The 19293-nt window shown below is 38.5% G+C and overlaps 1 protein-coding gene across 1 annotated transcript; it reads left to right on the top strand.

The window, feature by feature from the left end:
* Positions 1-35: 35 nt before the first annotated feature.
* Positions 36-10284, top strand: nsun4 (NOP2/Sun RNA methyltransferase 4). Its single transcript, XM_057858452.1, has 8 exons — positions 36-179; positions 2706-2925; positions 3032-3206; positions 3285-3439; positions 4798-4958; positions 5041-5165; positions 5348-5480; positions 7943-10284. The coding sequence occupies exons 1-8, from the start codon at positions 87-89 to the stop codon at positions 8084-8086; spliced, it is 1206 nt and encodes a 401-aa protein (XP_057714435.1). The 5' UTR covers positions 36-86; the 3' UTR covers positions 8087-10284.
* Positions 10285-19293: the final 9009 nt, after the last annotated feature.

Consider the following 19293-nt stretch of genomic DNA (forward strand, 5'->3'; position numbering starts at 1 on the left):
CTACCTACTCTTACGTGTTTCGCCTGGAACGTTGTTTGGAGACGTTAGAGCAATGTCGGACAGAAGAAACCGACGTACCTGAGAAAATGGCGCTGCGCTTAGATGCCAGACTATTAATGGGAAAAATTAGAGATTTAAGGTGTTTTACGTCCAGGAGACATCGAATCAAAGAAAAATGGGTACGTGGAAAATATCGTAAATGCTATTATAAGTGGTATTCGGTGAATTACCTGGAATTTGACGAGGAAGTGATGTTTCCAGCTGTCAAGAACGTACTGAAAATGTTAACTATAAAGATAGTCGCACATGTTCATTGTAGCCTACCTTTGCCAAATAAATGAAAAGTGTGTAGTTTTTATGCTGTTCACAATACGTCGCTGGCATACACTAATAAACATGAGTTATTTTCCTGGCAAGAAATCAAGCAGACCAATCAGCAGGAGCTTGCTGGATTTGTTGTGATTTGTTACTTGTTGCATGTACAGAAACGAGCAGTACTGTACTAAATAAAAAGTACTTTGAAAACAACATTGAAATGTAATGATCATGATTATCTCGTAAAACACGAATGTAGTATAGTGACAGGGAATTGCTGATTTTCAAGTCACAGTCAACCAACAGGACATGATATAAGATTTTAAAAAGTTCCGTTTCTCAAACAATTTACGTAAAACATTTAGCAACCATAGACTTCACTATCAGTCGACGGGGCCCGAAGCCGATCTGTAGGTGGGCAATTTTCAAAAACTTAAAATTCAGATATTTTCAAAACCAAAGCCGCTAGCGACCTAACACTAAAAACTAGGCAAATATGAGTCTCCATTAGCAGCGACATAAAAAAAAAAATTCAAATTTGTTCCCTAACGAAATCCCGGTTAATTATTTTTTATACAAGTTAAACAAAACTTAAAATGGCTGTAACATTCTTAACGTTTACGCAAGATTCACAAAAATAACCAAATGCAGAGATAATCATCTATATTTTCAGGATAAAAGCCAATATTTAACATATGATGTATATTTTTGCCCAAAACATTAACTTAATTTTTTTTTAATTTAGTGCACGTTTTCATCAGCTAATAAATCACACAATTCTCACATCGGAAACTTAATACTTGAGGAAAGCACGCAAAATCATCTTCATTTTACTCAACAAAGCAAAATTAGTATTTTTCTATATAGAATCACAACTTGTTTAGAATGAATTCCGCTATTGTGTAGAGATACAACATCCAATATGGCAGCCGTCACAAAACAAATAGCTTTTTATGTTCAAAATTCATGTAAATAAATGATTAAACTGTGGAATTTCTATAGATCTATATTCTAGATCTAGATTCTATAGAGCGTAAAACAGTCTACATTCTTGGTGAATAGCTATATACGGGCGGTGATCATTCATTTTACGTAAATATTTCAAGCAAAAGTTATGGTATTCTGTAATCCAACATGGCGACCGTCATGAAACCAAGAGCTTTTTAAGTTGAACATTCTTTTGAATAAATGCTTAAATCACGGAATTTCTATAGATATGAACGTAAAACATTCTAGATCAGGCATGTCCAAAGTCTGGCCCGGGAGCCAAATGTGGCCCGTTGTCAAATTTCATCTGGCCCCTAGCCTCTGTCATAAAATCAATGACGTCTAGCCCGCACACATACCTAATAAATTGGTCAGCAGTACTGCTACCAGCATATGAAGTAGCTTACACACTAAATGCTGCTTCTCATTTACCCACTAAAAGGCAGCTGTATTCTAAGCAACATTACCCCGTGTGACCCTTTACTCCCAATTTTCTAAAATGGCGACAATCAACAGAAAAAGTTGACTGCGACGGTCGACGCTTCAAGGACAGGTGGAATTTGGACTATTTCCTTACTAAAATACACAACAACTGTGTCTGCCTCATTTGCAAAGAGACAGTCGCTGTTTTTCAAGAGTTCACTGTGAGGCGATATACCAAACTAGACACGCTGACATGTACGACAAGATAACAGGGAAGATGCGTAGCGGGAAATTGAAGCAACTTGAAGTTAGTTTAATTTTACAGCAACAGTATTTCGCAAGAGCCCGAGAGATGAAAGAGGACTCCACAAAGGCTAGTTGCGGGATTGTTGAATTTAATAATTAAAAAAACAATAATAAAGTAAATGTGACACACAGAATGGCTTGCTAAAATTTGCTTAAACATATTGTTCTACATAAAGGACGTCAGTCAAGATCGGCCCCCCACATTTTTACCACACCAAATCTGGCCCCCTTCACAAAAAGTTTGGACACCCCTGGTCTAGATCGTTATTATTAATTTGATGTAAAAATTTCAGGCCAAACTTAGACTAATTTTATCCATTGATGTTTTTGTTGTTTTTTTCCACATTTCAAAGTGCATGCCATGGTGCTATTTAATATAATAATTACCTTGAATCCTGTACCAAATCACTCTTGAGACACTCCTGTCTGCTTGTATGCTAAAGCCTTCATCCTATTTCCAACTAAATCCGGCGTTAGAACGAAGCGTTTGTTTGAGTTTATCACAGTGAACGCCAACTCAACGTTCTGCCTGGGTCTGCCCCCTACGGGAAGGCGTGGCGCACTGTCTGTGGGAGCGGTCTTGTCAACTGATGGTGGAGTCAATGTAACAACAACAAAAACATTTCAAAGGGAAAAAAACGTTTTGACCGTGTATACATACATATTCTTTCAAGGCTGCTACCCGCCCCAAGCACCCTCCAACTAGTTTAGCCCTGCAACATTTTGACGTGACCTACAGCAGTCAGCTGGGTCAGCTCTGGCCATCTGTTCGAGTTGCCCTGCTCTCAGAGAGAAAGTATGGAGCTCTGCTGAACAATTTCTGCACCCATGATTTTGAGGAAGATCTTACTTCTCAAGGATGCAGAGACTTTGTTTCTGATATGGTCACAAAAGGTAGTTGTGCAACCAATGCTCTAGGACTAGTCAACAAATGATATTTCGCAGGGTTAATTTCTTTCTTTCTTTTATATTTTGCTATATGTCGACATCATTCATCCAGAGCATTCATGCAAGGAGAGAGAGACAGAAGTGGAAGTCAGTGAAAATTCCACTTTAACAGCTGCGGAAAAATGTGATGTTATTGGGCAGCATCAATTAGCAGCACCACGCCTCAGCCCAAACATCAAATGCTTAGTCTTTCCAAGAGGTGATATCACACGATTCAAACCAGCTAGGTGAGACTAATATGACTGAATAGCATTAATTCTACGAAGCATGCATCTTTGTGAATCACAAATCTGTTTTCTCTTAAGACCAGACGCATATGGATTATTATCTTACTACTTGATGGATGCGGCATCAGTGTTACCTTGCCTTGCCCTGGATGTTCATGAGGGTCACACCCTGTTGGACCTCTGCGCTGCCCCAGGAGGAAAGACACTGGCTTTACTCCAAAGCCAGGCCATTGGTAAAATAATTTTATGTATGGGGTCTCCCGCTTCCCCCCAAAATCCTTTGAACTATGAATAACTTTGGGACTGCATGTTATAGGCAACAAAAATTGTGATACGCCACTCAAATAGTAGTCAAGTAGTCAAAATGGATTGGACGTCTCACGCAGTCATAGGCACTGAAAGAGGAGCATTCACAGCCAATCCTCCCATTTCAATTGAATTGTGTCTATCATTGTCAATGGCAGACAATGAGTTAAATAACATTAAATAAGTTTAAAAAAACAAAAAAAAAAAACTTTACACAGTAGACAATGTATTTGGTTTTATTCATTTATATTTTTTCAATTAACATTTTATTTATTATTGTATCGGATTGTATTGTATGTATTGGAAAACGCTCAGGCGACTTGAAATTCCACTCTGACACCCCCAATTTGGCCAAATTTCAAAATTGTCCCATGTGCATGTGTGATACTTCAGTGGAAAGCTTAAAATCTCAATTTTCCGGGGGAAGAAAAATTTGAACAGGAAGGCATTTAAATTAAAAAAAAAAAAAAAAAAAAAAATTAAACCCCTATACCCTAACTTGAGGTGAGAGCATGAGAGAGCATAATTAAAGGCACCATGATTTTCACGAGATATTATCGCGTACTTACCTTATTTCGATCCAAAAACTCAGTGTAGCATGTATCACCAAGTGTCAAGGCACAGGTGTGAATGGCCACAGACGGACTTTTTGGGGATTTATGGGTGAAACATGGTAATATAACAAGGTTTTTTTTTTTTTTTTTTCTTTGTTTGGATCGATTATCATCTAAAATATCATTTCAAATAATATAATTACTTGCCTTCTTTTTATGACTGGGTTGAAACAAAAGCGGTTGTGCGGTGTCTGTAAACGGGGATCTCCAGGGTAAAACGGACAAATTAAAAATAGTTCGGGGGCTTAATGCGCTATGAAACTGCTATGGCGACATATATAAATATTTTTCACCCTTGTCTGTGTTTTCCGCCATTTATATATACACACATAAAATAATTGTAATTGCGACCTGGCATCCACATATGTGGACATAGCACTGTGGGTCATTTAGGCTGTGGCCTACATGACCCAAAATGTAAAGTCCAATTATGCCAGCTCTTTATAGATTTGATTAATTATCAAATATATTCACTTGCCCTATAATGGGCTAAAGGGGAACTAAACCCCTTAAATATTTTTTCAAGAATATTTATGTAGGGTTTAGGGTTAGGGTTGCAGTAGTAAAACCACTCTATTTGGTTAAAATGGCACTTTTATATTGGTGGAAGTGACGCTTGATAGTGATATTGTGATGTATCATAATTAACCATTTGCAATTTTTCTTTCCAGGTTTTTTGTGTTTGAATGACTCCTCTGTCTCTCGGACATTACGGCTAAGGAAGGTGCTCCACAGCTACGTACCTAAAGAGCTTTTGACCAATAAGAATCTACGCATCACTTCCTTAGATGGCACCAAATGGGGCGAAATAGAGCAGAATACTTTTGACAGAGTATGACTTTGGATTTTCATTTCTTGGCATTTATTCATGTACAATACTACTGCTAACTTATTGTCCCATGGCGTTATTTTAGGTGCTCGTTGATGTTCCCTGTACCACAGACCGACATTCACTCATGGAAGATGACAACAACATATTTAGTAAGAACAGAATGGGCGAGAGGCGACGTCTGCCGCAATTACAGCTGCAGCTACTGCTGTAAGCACATTACACGCTCATTTTATTTTAAATGGGCTTATAGGTTCGAATATGCCGACACCATGAGTTTATATGCCAAGTTTACGCAAGTTAAAAAAAAAAATAAATAAATAAATAATATACACCACTGTACATTTTAGTGTAAGAGTTTCTAAATTGAAGAAATATTTGTCAACTTGCAGTGCAGGATTGGTGGCAGCGCGTCCAGGTGGTGAGATCGTCTACTCCACATGCACGCTTTCTCAAATCCAGAATGTTGGCGTGGTTGAACAAGCCATCCAGTTGGCACATGAGAACTATGGCATCCAGCTTCAGGTCAGTATGAACCAAAAGGCACACAGCACAGGAGCACAAAGTTCAAATATTAACTCATTGACTTCGATTAGGGCTGCTAATTGCTATAAATGATTATTTTAACTATAATTGTTTTCCTAAACAAAAGCTGATACTTGCAGTTATCAGATTTTGATTTTTTTTTTTTTTAATTATTTTCAAATTTCAACATCTGCATTTTTCAGAAATCAGACTGTTACTGTTTTTTGTTTAGTTTAATGAAATAGATCTTTAAAATACATTTTTAATTATTATAATGAACATTTTCTAATTTCTTTATTTTAATGTAATGTTTTAATTTCATATAAATTTTAAATATTAACATTTTTTCAATTTTTATTTTAGTGTAATGTTTTAATTTCACATACAGTTTTAAATAAATAAACAGTAAAATAAGAATCAGAGCTGGGTAGTGTAGCCAAAAATTTTACCCAAGAGTGGCATTATGTCTAAATAATATTACTCAAGTAAAAGTAGCCATCCAAAATTTACTCAAGTACAAGTAAAAAAGTATTCGTTGAAAACAATACTCAAATAATGAGTTACTTTGTGAGTAACAGTTTACCAAGTCTTTTTTTAATATAATGGTATATATTTTTTCTCAGCAAACTTCATCTGTATAAACTGCTATTATTAGGGGTGTGACAAAATATCGAAATGGTGATATATCATGATACTTTGCATCCCAAAAGGTTATCAAGCCGCTCATGCCAGGAATCGAGATATCGTTTTAAAAAGGTGTCAGATTATGCAGAATGGACATGGTTGTAGGATCCTCTTCTGGCTCAACAGGTAGCCTTTTCCCTGTAAAAAAGCTGTCCAAAGACGTCACCACCCGCAGCACACATCCAACATCAGCTAACATTACTGTTTACATTAACTGATGCAGGGCTGCTGTAGGTATAGAAACACCACAGCAATGTTGGCCAATCACTAAAGGGTGACGTACGTAAATCTGTACACAGATTAGTCAAGAGGCACAGGCCAGATTGTGGTCGTTAACAAATTATTTATTATTTCTCTGCGGCCCGAGACCTAATGCGCCAAGGACTGGTACCGGTCCCCGGCCCGATGGTTGGGGACAATGCGCCAAGGACTGGTACCGGTCCCCAGCCCGATGGTTGGGGAACATTGCTGAGTCAGTTACATGACCGTATTATGCCAAAAAGACGACACAAAAATCATCAAATTTAGACTATAATGATACGACCCATTACCCGTCCAAAGAGCATGAGTGCCCTCTAGTGGAGAATAAACATTGTTACCTGTGAATGGTATAATGGAGTCATGTGTTTATTGTTGCAATATCTCATTGGTGAAACTGGTAGCACTACTGTCGGCATCTCTGGCAAAAAAAAAAAAAAAGTTAATATGTAAAATAAAGAGGATAAATGTAATGACCCTAGTGTAGCCCAAAGTAGACGAGTAAGAGTAATGTTTCTTCTTCACAAATCTACTCAAGTAAAAGTAAAAAGTACTGTATGGTAAAAATGATTTAAGAAGTTTTTCTCAGAAAGTTCCCCAAGTAAATGTAACACGCTACTATCCACCTTTGATAAGAATATTATCAGATTTTTAAAAAATATACTGTATGTATAAAATACAAATTAAAAAATAAGGGATTTTTTTTTGCTTTTCAGAGGATTTGCTCAATTTCATAGCTCAACAGTGTCTAAGATATTAACTCAATGGCTGCCAATGACTGCAATAGATGTCTGAACCATTTGAACTCTCAGGGCTGGCAGCTAATGAATGTACCATATACTGTTTATTAGCCATACGTCCTGATTTCGATTTATGTAGTACAGTCCATTTAAATGCCTCATGTGGCATCCGACGCAACTTCATGCACAAAACCTGTTTGTCCTCCCTTTTTGAGTTGCACCTGAACCAGAATGCTCACTGATTTGAAAGCGCCTACAGGTTGGTGTTGTTAACTCATTGACTGTCATTGCCGGCGATAGATGTCCAATCCATTTTAACCGGAAGGGTTGGCGCTGCCATCCCACCCAATTCAAATGGGTTAGACTTTTACTGGTTACATACTAATTGAAATTCACAGCAGAAGGACGATAAGAGCCACATAATTGAGAGCCACATAATTGAAAGCCTATATTGTCAGTGGCACTGAAACAGTTAATTACCTAGGAATATAATTGTCGATTAAATTGATAATCGATTAGTTGCTAGTTAGTCAATTTACCATTGCAGCTCTAACGGATGGACCTAAAATCAATGTTAATGGTTCAAATGGATCGGCCATCGATTGCCATCAGGGGTTGTGAATGACATGAACATTTGGGTGCAATGAGAGGGAATTCTGGGCTTCTCTGCTCAAGCTGCTTCACCCGCAACCCGACACCAGATTAAGCTGTAGATAATGGATGGATGGAGGATGTTTTTGATTTTTTTGTCTTTCTTTTCCAAATAAAATCAACATCTAGGTTGTAGACCTGCACCCCCTGACGCACATGTTCAAGAATACCTTCCACTTCGCTTCTGACCTCCGTCTGGGTGAGATGGTCATCCCACACTTAGCTGCTAACTTTGGACCCATATATATGTGTAAACTCAAGAGGCTCACGTAGAACTCTGATTGTGTGGAGGGACACTCAGTATTTGGAATGGTTACATTTGACACCTGTACTAGTATGTTCATATGAATGTGAATGTAAAGAATCACAATAAAATCGCAGGAAACTTTGACATGCAAAAAAATAGGGAGCTTTTAGTGGATTGGTAAGAAACTTGGAACTTTGTTTGCTACGCTACGCTATGCCCACGAAGTTCAACAGTAGACACGTCATGTTTTTTACGGGCGCTGCCCCCCCCCCCCCCCCCCCACCCCCAAACATACACATGGAATCTCCCGATAGATTTTTTAAACTTCAGATCCGATTGGATTTTTCCATGATATTTTAATAATACCGATCTGACTCTGATTCGATACCTACAGTGGGGAGAACAAGTATTTGATACACTGCCGATTTTGCTGGTTTTCCCACTTGCAAGCCTTGTAGAGGTCTGTAATTTGTATCATAAGTTCTCTTCAAGTGTGAGGGATGGAATCTAATACATAAATCCAGAAAATCACATTGTATAATTTTTAAATAATAAATTTGTATTTAACTGCATGAAATAAGTATTTGATACATTACCAACTAGTAAATATTTCGGCTCTCAGTTCTTTTTTTAAGAACCCCTCCTGTTCTCCACTCATTACCAGAAGTAACTGCACCTGTTTGAACTTGTTACCTGTATAAAAGACACCTGTTCACATGCTCAAACAAACAAACAAACAAACTCCAACCTCTCGACAATGGCCAAGACCAAAGAGCTGTGTAAGGACATCAGGGATAAAATAATAGACCTGCACAAGGCTGGGATGGGCTACAGGAAAATACGCAAGCAGCTTGGTGAGAAGGTAACAACTGTTGGAGCGATTATTAGAAAATGGAAGAAGTTCAAGTTGACGGTCAATCTGCCTTGTTTTGGGGCTCCATGCAAGATCTGTATATTTTTTTATATTTTTAGACCATTGAAAATTATGCAACCAGTATTGCATATTGCTATACTGTTTATTTTGGTTCACAAAATTAACTGTATTGAAACAAACTTTCTCTGCCAACTGTGTTATGAAAATACATTAAATAAATATATAAATCCCACATCCTTCCAACACTACAGCTATAATACATACAGTGGGGAGAACAAGTATTTGATACACTGCCGATTTTGCTGGTTTTCCCACTTGCAAAGCATGTAGAGGTCTGTAATTTGTATCATAAATTCTCTTCAAATGTGAGGGACGGAATCTAATACAAAAAAACAAAGTCACGTTGTATGATTTTTAAATAATTTGCATTTAATTGCATGAAATAAGTATTTGATACATCACAAAAATCAAACTTAATATTTGGTACAGAAACCTTTGTTTACTATTACAGATACCAAACATTTCCTGTAGTCCTTGACAAGGTTTGCACACACTGCAGCAGGGATTTTGGCCCACTCCTCCATGCAGATCTTCTCCAGAGCCTTCAGGTTTCGGGCTGCTGCCGGGCAACACAGACTTTCAGCTCCCTCCATAGATTTTCTATCGGGTTCAGATCTGGTGACTGGCTAGGCCACTCCGGGACCTTAACATGCTTCTTACAGAGCCACCCTTTAGTTGCCTTGGCTGTGTGCTTTGGGTCGTTGTCATGCTGGAAGACCCAGCCACGACCCGTCTTCAGGGCTCTCACTGAAGGAAAGCGGTTGTCAGCCAAGATCTTGCGATACATAGCCCCATCCATCCTCCCCTCAATACGGTGCAGTTGTCCTGTACCCTTGGCAGAGAAGCAGCCCTAAAAAATGATGTTTCCTCCTCCGTGTTTCACGGTTGGGATGGTGTTCTTGGGGTTGTACTCATCCTTCTTTTTCCTCCAAACACGACGAGCCGAGTTTAGACCAAAAAGTTCAATTTTGGTCTAAACTCGGCTTCATGACCTCCCATTGCTCCTCTGGATCATCCAGATGGTCAGTGGCAAACTTCAGACGTGTCTGGACATGCACTGACTTCAGCAGCAGGACCTTGCGTGTGCTGTAGGATTTTAATCCATGATGGCGTAATGTGTTTCCGATGGTTTTCTTCGAGACTGTGGTTCCAGCTCTCTTCAGGTCATTGACCAGGTCCTGCCGTGTAGTTCTGGGCTGATCCCTCACCTTCCTCATGATCAGTGATGCCCCACAAGGTGAGATCTTGCATGGAGCCCCAGAACGAGGCAGATTGACCGTCAACTTGAACTTCTGCCATTTTCTAATAATCGCTCCAACAGTTGTGACCTTCTCACGGAGCTGCTTGCTTACTTTCCTGTAGCCCATCCCAGCCTTGTGCAGGTCTATTATTTTATCCCTGATGTCCTTACACAACTCTTTGGTCTTGGCCATTGTGGAGCGGTTGGAGTTTGTTTGTTTGAAGATGTGAACAGGTGTCTTTTATACAGGTAACAAGTTCAAACAGGTGCAGTTACGTCCGGTAATGAGTGGAGAACAGGAGGGGTTCTTAAAAAGAACTAAGAGCCGAAATATTTACTAGTTGGTAATGTATCAAATACTTATTTCATACAGTTAAATACAAATTTATTATTTAAAAATTAAATGTGATTTTCTGGATTTTTGTATTAGATTCCGTCCCTCACAGTTGAGGAGAACTTATGATACAAATTACAGACCTCTACATGGCTTGCAAGTGGGAAAACCAGCAAAATCGGCAGTTAATCAAATACCTGTTCTCCCCACTGTAACTTAGTTTTGCAAAAGAAATAGCAGTCAAATAATCAAGAAAAAATGTTTTAAATAGGGCCCTGCATGTACGTCCTCGAGAAATACTTGATTTATCATTGATTGCTAAAGAGTAGTCATCATGCAGTACACATGCTTGCCTTGTGGTTTGATTTACAGTAGCCAATGAGCTCAACAGTGTCGAAAACATGAATACCGGATGGGGCCCGATCAAATCTCCCAAAACCGCCTTTTTGGGCGCCCGATACTCTTTAGTGGATTGGGATAACACTCCTACAAAATATGACAAATAATGGTAATATTTCTTGTGCCTGTTAGAAATGTAACAATATATCGATCTACCCCCTTCTCCCCGATTTTAATTTTTATTTTATATGTGTAATCTTAAAGCAGCCCCAAGGAGCTTTCTTGTTTTTTTTGTTGTTGTTGTTGTTGCGTTTGGTCGTGCTTGTGGACAAAAGCAGAAGTATTTTACCTGAAGGAAGGCTCCATTATTATTATTTTTTTGTATTTCCCTGACTAAGAAGTTTTTTTTTTCTGTTATATTTAATTTCTTTATCTAGACTGACAATGTTGAGTGGTCTTAAGACAAATGTTTATTTATTTTTTTTGATTTACTGGATATCCTGGATAAATAAGAGATTAATAAGCTTGTAGCGTGTATATTAATATTATTAAAGTTATGTTCAAATACTGCAATTTAAATTTGCTAATAGAATCCAGACATTCATTCTGCAAGTTTTCAAAATGTTTCTGTGCTGCGTCACCAGTAGGTAGATGGCGAGATAGTGTAAAGCGCTTTGAGCGCCTTGAAAGGTGGAAAAGCGCTATATAAGTATAACACCATTTACCATTTGTAGTTTTTGAAAACAAAGGTTGGAATCGAACTGTGTATCATCTGAACCAATATATATGAAAGAATAAGCCAATATGGATTTATTTTGCATTGATCATTTAGCCTATCCATTAATTAGGTTCATATTTGTGAGAAATGTGGCCCTGACGAGTGACGACCCCAATTTACGCAATCTGTTTGGTCTAATTAATGTCCCGTCCTCAGCAAAAAGTGCATATTTAAAAACTTCTCAAACTGACCTTGCATAGTATAGTCTTTATCCACTAGAGGCCACTGTGGTCTATCAGTAAAGTTTTTATGAAACCATGCAGTGAATCCAGCATCAATCCTTATGTCGTCATGTAAAGATAGGAACGACAAAATCACACGCACGCCCAAATTTCTTTACACTATAAAGCACCTTCTTTTGCTCCCCATCCATCAGGTGTGATGTGTGCCTAATAATGTGGCAAAAGCTAATAATGAGCATGCAGGCAATGACTTATTTGACCGTCTCCATCTGTGCACCTTGCATTATAGCATCTCTGTTTTGCATTGACATTACTCAGAGGTGAAATGTTCCCTAATGTAAGTGCGGGAAAAGTGTCGCTCCCTTTTTTTTCTCCCGCTCATCACACCACAGATGACCTTTTATGTTCTCCTGGCCAAGCAATGTAGCATGAAAATGATGTGTGTGTGTGTGTGTGTATGTACAAGGGTGTGTGTGTGTCTAACTAGCAGAGCGTCATCCGCTAGCTGCTGTCATTAAGCTGCTCCAAGCACTGAGCTGCCTCACATTCACATTGGACAGCCACGCTGCTCCCAGATGAACATTAAAGAGGCAGAGAGCTAAAATAGGATGTCTCAACCCACTCTCTTTTTTTTGCCCCCTCCGCTTTTTTATTCCACAGATGAGTGCAGATAATTATCTGAGCGATTGTGAGTGATTACTGTATTACTGCGCTACAAGGGGGATGTATTGGAGAATGCAGAGGGAATTAATGAGACATAAAAACTATTTTTGTATTGACTGCTTTCATCTCCAGGGCCTTGAGTGCTTGTTCACATCGCTTGTGATTACCTAAACGTATTGTAAATATGTGCTTCCGATGGGCCCTTCCATAAATTTACATGTTTTAACACTCAGGAGACGGCAGAGTGTTAGAGATCAGTTAGCGGGCTATTCCGCCTGTCTCGACTTTATTGAATTGGCCAATGAAGCGCTGTGAAGTTGAGTCACCGCGTAGAAGCCTGCAAGAGACAGACATATGCCATATCAAAGATGAATATCATTGGATTTAACCTTTTTGCTGTAAAGTCTTCAGCTGCAATTTATATCATGCTTTTTGGTCTTTGTATAGGTATTAAAACTGTGTGAAAGCGTATTGCTATCACACCAGAAAAGTTCACTACAAAGTTGTTCTCATTAACAAAAATGAGTGAGGATACATAATCTTTTCCAGCTAGCGTTATCGTCTACACGGCGATAGCGTTTTGGGGGTTAGGAAACGCAGAAATTTGAAAACGCCATCCCGAGTGGAAATCTTGATAACGCGCTAGACAGTTGACAACAAAAAAGTAAGCTTTTGATGACAACGGACTTCCGTACTGGAACAGTAATCCTCAAATTTGTCAGTGAAGGAGGTGAATATACTGATGACGTCGACAGTCGAACATTCATTCATTCATTCATTTTCCATGCCGCTTCTTCCTCACGAGGGTCGCGGAGGTGCTGGAGCCTATCCCAGCTAACTAGTGTATGAAAAACCAGTGTTGTTAATAACAGCATTTCTAACTGTTATTTTTTCAGTAGTGTTTAAATAGTCACTTTTTCCATCGTTGCAACGCTGTTACCGTTACTGAGGATATGAAGAGGCGCATTACTACAATTTGTTTGAATGAAGTGCAAGTTGTCTGAAGTCATGGTTCAGTACATATGTCGGTACAAGGATCACAGTTCGGTGCGGGTTCATTTAAACAAGAAAAACAAAAAGGCTTTTTTCTTACATTATTTCAAAGTTAAAAGTTAAAGGTTGTATACCGTTACTCTTATATAGTGAAATTTAAAAAAATTTTTAAAAGTATGACCTAGGTTTTTTCTTCGAATGAAAAAATCAGTTCATTCAGTGCGTAAGATCGTCGTAAACGTGGCCTTAAACTAATCAAAACGAACCTGAAACTTTCACAGCACTGTGTTTGCCTTGTCTTGTATAGCAGGGTACGAATGCACCAAATATCTTGGAAAGTAAAGCTGTAAAGTTTGAGTACAAGCCCCGTAGGAGCACTGCTACAAACAGAGCCCCTCAGAGTCCACCTCCCCATACAAAAATCACAGTGTACCATTCACTCAGCAGTTCTCTCTCTGCCCCCTCTCCATGGTTCTCTTAAAGGTTTTAAGCATGGCGAGAAAGAAAAGAGACCTCGGCCAATTGAGAAGGTGACAAGGTCTGCCAGAAAATGATCCTAATCCTGTTTCCAGCATTCTTTTAGCCCACTGGCATGGCCATTTCACAGCATATTATTTGAGCTGTCAGGCCTCGGGAAATCCTTCTAATAGTGCGCATTGGCCAGATACACATCAAAGCTCTCCTGGAAAGCGCCTGAAGAAACTTCGAAGGGGGGGACAACTTGGAACGTGTCTGCAAGGCTTGAAAATACAAACCAACTTGGTGACTTTTTTTTTTTTTGAATGATCAAACTTTCCCCTTTAATATTTATGAATATTGATACAAAGTCATTTAAGATAACCAAAAAGGTGGCTGAACTGCATCCATGCATTCCCTCCATTAGTTCTGGCTCTTCTTCCATTTTCTTCTTGTCCTTTTTTTTTTTTTTTTTTTTTTTAAATTCCCCCTTCTTAAATGCCCTGGCTGCCATCTCGCCCCTCCCGGGTAATCTTTTTAAGGGAAAGAAAACCTCCATTCTGTTTTCCACTAATCTGGCTGCAGCCTAAATTTACGGTTGCATTCCTAATTTGGGGCAACGGAAAAAACAAAAACGGGGTGCGTGACAAAGTATGTAGCAACACATACTCAAATGTGAAGTTGCTAAGGCTGCAATAACTAATCGATTAAACCGATTGATAAATTAGTTGCCAACTAATTTGATAATCGATTTTTTCCGGCAGCTATGAACAGTCCCATTTGGGTCCTTGTTTGTGTGTAATGTGAGGCTGCGCGCGTGTGCCAGTTATTAGAGCAAGAGAGAGAGTTCACTGCTGCAACTGCTGCTGCTGTTGGGTTACTGTATCACTAATAGTATACGTGTCGAGTGAGATCCTCTTTAGTGTTTTTAGATCAACTGTGCCCCCTTCAGAGGTGAGTAAATGAAGCCAATTGTATTGTTTGTATTCTTTGTTGATGAGACGTTACCACTTAGCACAGAGTGCTAAGCTAGTTAGCGATAATGCTAATCAATGTTTTAAGTGTCCGTTTGTATTGTGTTTTGGCGAAGCATGTTTGCGCATGAGTTATTGTCAGATAGTAAAGTTGTCTCATTTCCTTGCATAGAGAAACCACACACATAAACCCATTCATATAACAGTTTACAGTCTCATATCAACACAAACTCAAACTGTAAATTCTCGTACAAGAGAGTGTGCTTTGAAATTGGATTTGGATTGTATTTATGAACAGTTGTTTGATAAAGAAAACTGATTCATTTCAGTCTGCCTCCTCCTTATTTTATTTTTCTGTTTGTGTCTCAAATAAGAGCGTTATTTCAAAATAATATTGCTCAATTAAAAGTAAAAGTAGGCATCCAAAAAAATATACTCAAGTGCAAGTGGAAAAAGTATTTGGTGAAAAGAATACTCAAGTAATGAGTAACATTGTGAGCAACGGCTTATGATGCTCGATTATAATTTTTTAAACAATGGTATTTTTTCGCACCACAAAGTTATCCATACATACTGTTATTCTGTAATACTAGCTATTACATAACCTCATATTGATAGAAATTAAAAGGATCATATCCAGTGCCAAGTAAAAACTGAAAGGTTAAAATCCGCACTTTCGAGTCATGTTGACTATATATATCTTTGGGCACCTAACGATTCAGTTACGATTCAGAGGCTCCGATTCGATTATATATCAATTGTTGATGCACCCCCCCTCCCCAGTTTTTAATGTTTTGTACATTAGTTCCAAAATTGTTCAAAAATCCTCCCAGGCTAAACCAAACTACTATTTCAGTACCAAGTTAAGTTAAAAACAGTAAATAAAATACTCAAGTCCCCATTCTAAATCATCAGCTTTAAACTACATTTAATTAATGTTGTGAATCAACCGTTAAAATAGTTAAAATTGCTCCCATTATTCCATAATTTCCCTTCTGTATAGTTTCGACATGTCAATGTTTTAAAACTGTTTCATCATTTAAAGATAGATTCAAGTCAAGATTTTGTCGATTTAGGAGTATTTTAGATGAAAAGTTAATTAGGTTCGCTACAACAGAGCCTTCTAGAGAAGTGTACTGCTTTAAGATGGCGGCTGTTTACTAACGCCGGCAAGTCTGTCATCTAGGATCTAGTTCTCTATACATGTTCTAACGCCACCGTCTGTCATTTCGCATCTAGTTCTACATATATGTGATATTTACCATAGCCCTATGTGGCCGTATGTTTGAAGCAACTAGCAACTGGGCGTTGTTTGTAGTGGCTGTCGGCCGCAGTTAGGTTTTATTGTTTTTGTATTCAGCGGCAGGAGTTGATATTTACTCTCGGTCCGTTCCTCATTGCGTCCTGAAGACCGGGCTGACTGTGTTTTAGTTCCGCTTTACCTTGTATATTTCATTCAGTAATCGGAATTTAAATGTTTGTGAATCGTTCTCGAATCTTCCTCGGCCGAATCGAATCAGGATTTTCGCACACCGTAGTATTGACGCTCTATGACAGATACTTTTTTTTTTTTTGGGTGCATTAAAGACTCCATGTGATTGAACTGGCCGGCGAGATTATAGTCCTATTGGTATAATGGAGTCATGTGAATATTGTTGCGGCGTCTCATTGGTGAAACTGGGAGAGCCCCTGTTGGCATATCTGGCAAAAAAAAAAAAAGGAAAATCTAATATTTCGAATAAAAAGGAAAACTGTAACGACTAGTGTAGCGGAGTAAAAGTAGCATTACTTCACAAATCTACCCAAGTAAAAGTAAAAAGTATGGCTTTGTAAAAGTACTCTTAGAAGTATATTTTTTGCTCAAAGTTACTCAAGTAAATGTAACTGAGTAAATGTAATGCGTTACTGCCTACCTCTGCCTTCAATAGAGACTTTAGGTTGAAGACTGGGCGAACAATAGAGACTTTAGGTTGAAGACTGGGCGAACATGTGCCTGTGCACGTACCTGCGGCAGCAATGCTGTCTCTGCTTTGCAAAAACACTTTTTCAGCCCACTTTCCTAACCTAGTTAAGACTAGCTACTAACAGTAAACAATTACATTTGCTCTTTTTATGTTTCTGGTGCTGATCTTATGGACCAAACACTCATTGCTCTATGTGCGTGCTCGCACAGTGCAGCCATTCGCGCCATACACAAGCTTAACGCAGGCTGCAGTTACACTTTAAGCCAGAAGTGGCAGTCGCATGTAAAAAGTGACAAACTTTTTGTGTGACGTCCTTTTAAACCTTTTATGTAAACCAAATTACTGCTGCATTGTAATTTTTGATAAATAGAATTAGAATTTAGTAGTTCGTAAAGAAACTTTATTGTCTTTTCATTTTTTTTTTTTTTTTTTAAATAAAGAACTACTGCATGTGCCATTAAAAAAACATTTTATTTAACAGCTAATGTTCGATTGTTTGATTGGAATATTAAAGGTGCATGCTGGTCCTGCTGCCCCCACGACCCGACCTCGAATAAGCAGGTGAAGATGGATGGGCTTTTGTTTTTGGAAGAAAAAAAAAAACATGATTGGTAGGTCAGACTTTTCAAAAATCGATGAACGGGCAAAAAATTGTTATCAGTGCACCCGTACTCGAAGGTTGACACAATTTCTGATACAAACCAATGGAAATTGTGCAGCTTCTTTTCGCATTATGGAATAATTGGTGCCAACCCCTCCCAGTCAACATGGATTGGACAGCTATTGCCATAAGTGGCAGTGAATGAGTAAACAATTCCACAAAATCAACAGTATTCTTATACCGTCAGCTATTTATTGCATTCATATGCTGTAAGGGTCTTTTTATGAGGTGATCTTTGGGTTTGCTGATGTGAAATGTGTTGATCAAAATTAAGCATTGTTAGGTGTGCCCAATGAAATGACCAGCAAGATGGTGTTTTTGTGGGTAGCTTTAATGGTGAAAATAAGCAGCCTGATCCAGCATCAAGGGCACCTGACCCTGCAGCAGTACAATCTAGCAATCCCTGTTCAGCCCTCGGGCGTGTGTGTGTGTGTGTGGATGTATGGTGTGTTTGAGAACGTTCAGGACTCCAGTATTGTGTTACGTTAACTGGTCTCGGGCCTCATGGGAGAAAATCATGCCATGTTCCCAGACAGGCTGTGGGTAACAAGGACATTCACGATGTGATCGTATCAGTGGTGCAATCAGGACGCCCTTGGATGATTTTTTTTTTGTGTGTTTGTTTGGTGGATGGTGTAATGAAACGAAACAAGGTCGGGGTGATGCGTTGTACTCGCATTAATGCTGCTAATCTGGTCAGCTCATTAATTTAGCTTTTTTTTGTTTCGCTTCATTCCCGATTAATTTGGGGAAGTATTTTTATTTAAACACCTGGAGGACCAGGGTTTATTTTACTACACTAAGTAGGGCTGCCATTATTAATTGTTTATAAGATTAATCAGGCTATTTTGATAGTTGATTAATCGTTTAGGTACGGTTGACCTCCAAATTGTCAAAATCCATTTTTTTTAACCAGTTGTACGGCATTGATTTAACTCGTGGCTGCTCTTTTAGCGCTACACGACCAATACATTTTGACTAGGAGAGGCTAGCAGCGAATGATCGTTGCCAGTCTTCCCAGTCAAAATGGTTTGGATGTCTACGCCGTCAATAGCACTGAAAGCTGAGCATTAACAGCCAGTCTTCCCTGTTCAAATAAAATTAAAAACTGTCATCGTCAATGACAGTAAAATACTAAGAAAGTTAAAAAATAAAATAAAAAATAAAAAAAAAACGAAACAAAAAACCTCTAGTATTATTGGAAGCCTTAACCAGAGTGAATTTCCGTTCTTATTCTTTTATTTGTTTTAGATTTTATTATTTACGATTTTATTTATTCATGAAGAATAACACACAAATAATGATTAATAATAGTAAAGTGAGAATTAAAAAACATTTTTAAAAAATCAATTATACCATATTGACCCGAATATAAGACGGTGTTTTTTGCTTTGAAATAACACTGAAAAAGATGGGGTCGTCAAATATTCGCGTTCTAGACATTATACCCATTCACGAGGCTAGATGACGCCAGATATCATTGAAGCAAGTGATGTTCTGTCATGACAGATCTCCGCTACCCTTTTTAGTTTAACCAGTTTGCATTATTTTCCTTTGTTGCCCTGGCTGTGTGTTTGGGATCATTGTCATCCTGAAAGACCCAGCCACGTCTCATCTTCAATGCCCTTGCTGATGGAAGGAGATTTTTACTCAAAATCTCTCGATACATGGCCCCATTCATCCTTTCCTTTACACAGATCAGTCGTCCTGGTCCC

The sequence above is a fragment of the Corythoichthys intestinalis genome, chromosome 14 (assembly GCF_030265065.1).
Source record: "Corythoichthys intestinalis isolate RoL2023-P3 chromosome 14, ASM3026506v1, whole genome shotgun sequence".
NCBI classification, from domain to species: Eukaryota; Metazoa; Chordata; class Actinopteri; order Syngnathiformes; family Syngnathidae; genus Corythoichthys; species Corythoichthys intestinalis.